This window comes from Cyprinodon variegatus, unplaced genomic scaffold, assembly GCF_000732505.1.
Source record: "Cyprinodon variegatus isolate N-32 unplaced genomic scaffold, C_variegatus-1.0 Scaffold1516, whole genome shotgun sequence".
In the NCBI taxonomy this organism is placed as follows: Eukaryota; Metazoa; Chordata; class Actinopteri; order Cyprinodontiformes; family Cyprinodontidae; genus Cyprinodon; species Cyprinodon variegatus.
In genome coordinates, this window is record NW_015151969.1 from 136,029 (window position 1) to 138,296 (window position 2,268).

Consider the following 2,268-nt stretch of genomic DNA (forward strand, 5'->3'; position numbering starts at 1 on the left):
TCTTAAAGGAACTGATTCCATGGATGGAACGATTCCACGGTCTGAACCAGTTTCTTAAAGGAACTGATTCCATGGATGGAACGATTCCACGGTCTGAACCAGTTTCTTAAAGGAACTGATTCCATGGTTTGGAACGACTACACATTCTGAAGCAGTTCCTTAATAGAACCGATTCCCCAGTTGGAATGACTCCACATTCTGAACCAAATCCAGAATGGAAATGATTCCATGGCTGGAACGACTCCACGGTCTGAACCAGTTCCCGAATGGAGCTGGTTCCACAGTTGGAACGATTCCACATTCTGAACCAGTTTCTTAATGAAACTGATTCCACAGCTGAAACAATTGCACCACTGGAGTCGCTTCCTGTAAGGAAGAGACCCAAACACTGAAACAGATTCCTGATTCCAACCAACTCCACAGTTTGAAAAGACTCCATTGTTGGAACAGATTTCAGTTTTTTCACCAAATACTAATAGAAGTGATTCCGAGGTTGGAATGGTTGAAATTGCACATAATAGTCCATGTTTGGAAAAGATTTAATGGTTTGAAACAATTTTACATTGGAACCAATTCCATGGTTGTCACAGTTCCTGATTTGGAAACAATTGCAACAGTGGAATCAGGAACCGGTTCCTCCGTTGGAAACAGTTTCTGATTGGAACCAGTTTCCATTGGTTGTAAATCATTCCTGGTCACAACAGACTTCACTATTGAAACCAATTCCCCAGTTGGGAAAGACTCCATGCTTGGAACCAATTTAATGCCTGGAACTGGTTTCTGGTTGGAATCATTTTCTGATTGGACCCAGTTCCACTATTGGAACAGCTTCCTGTTGAAATCTGAGCCCACGTAGTGTCTGTGATATTTGGACATGTAACGGATCATATAAATACCGAGAATTTTATTCAGTAACTAAATCCTCACATTGATTAGTTAGGACAACAGATTAGATGGAAAATGGTTCAAATGCTAACCTGAGAATGATCAGACTGAGTGGAGAAACTGTTGCTAGAAAGTTCCTCTGTGATGATCCTCCAGGTTTGGAGATGGCTACATGATAACTGTGAGGACCAAAAGCAGCTCCAATGTGAAGGAGGTGGTACGATTCTTCAACAGAAACTTCCCAGAAGCCATTCTGAAGGTAAAAGAGCCTTAGCTGCATACCAACCTGAGCTCCAGCCTCATTTCCACAGGAAAAACAGAACATTTTGCCTCTTAGACCCACAGACTGGGTTCCTATAATGTGCAATCTACTGACATATTTGCAGGAGCGCCACCACACCAAGGTCCAGTACCAGCTGAAGTCTGAGAGGATCTCCCTGGCTCAGGTCTTCAGTAAGATGGAGCAGGTGGTGGAGGTCCTGGGCATAGAGGACTACTCCGTCAGTCAGACCACGCTGGACAATGTGTGTCACTCAGACGGGTCGCAACATAACAGCATGACATGTTTCCATGGGGACCAATCACTAAGCAGCTCCTCTTTTCCTACTTAGGTGTTTGTTAACTTTGCCAAGAAGCAGAGCGACAACCTGGAGCAGCAGGACGTGTTGCCCCCTGGTGGTGGGCAGTCCCCCTTGCAGCGCCTCTTTAGCTTCCTGAAGGTTCGGCCTGCCAACACAGAGCTTAATGCTCTGATCAGCGAGGAACCAGAGGAGCTGGAGAGCGATGATGATGAAGGACTCATCAGCTTCGAGGAGGAAAGGGTGAGTGATCTTTCAGGAACACCTCAGGTAAAGTTTTTCCTGCATCGGTTCATGTAATTAGTGTGGGACCAGTTAATATCAGCTTTGGTCTGAAGGTTCTCCACCAGAGAACAGATGGAGCTTCTCCTCCAGCCTGTGGGAATGAGTCCAGTCACCAGACAGAGAGGTTGATCCCAGCTGTTTCTATCTGGGACCTCTGCCCTTTCATCACCTATCCACCATGGCCTTTTATGAGGGTCAGGATAGGGACCAGCAGATGAACAGCTTAGCTTTTTGAATTTGCTATGAAAGTCACAGCTTGAAGGCCACCCTCCTCTAGACAACCACGCCTTGGAATCCTGCTAACAGGATTCCTGACGGCTTTGTCCTTAGTTTCAAAGCCCTGATGAGAACCAAACCCCTCCTGGGTTTCTGCTCCATAGACACCATGGGGAGAGCTGAGGCAGCGTCCTCTGAAGTGGCCCACTATCCAAAAGAACTGGATTTTTGATTTATGCCCAATTTTGAAGCGTGGTTTGCGCTATGTTATTCCACGCCACAATGCAAGAGGGACAATCACGAC

At 46.0% G+C, this 2,268-nt stretch overlaps 1 protein-coding gene across 1 annotated transcript in view; it reads left to right on the forward strand.

The window, feature by feature from the left end:
* Positions 1-1,963, forward strand: part of LOC107103735 (ATP-binding cassette sub-family A member 2-like) — an 83,437-nt gene extending 81,474 nt beyond the window's left edge. The window contains exons 42-44 of the mRNA XM_015403544.1: positions 1,042-1,144; positions 1,272-1,409; positions 1,497-1,963. Of these exons, the coding sequence (XP_015259030.1) occupies positions 1,042-1,144; positions 1,272-1,409; positions 1,497-1,763 (508 nt within the window). The 3' untranslated portion in view covers positions 1,764-1,963. The remainder of the gene's footprint in view (positions 1-1,041; positions 1,145-1,271; positions 1,410-1,496) is intronic.
* Positions 1,964-2,268: the final 305 nt, after the last annotated feature.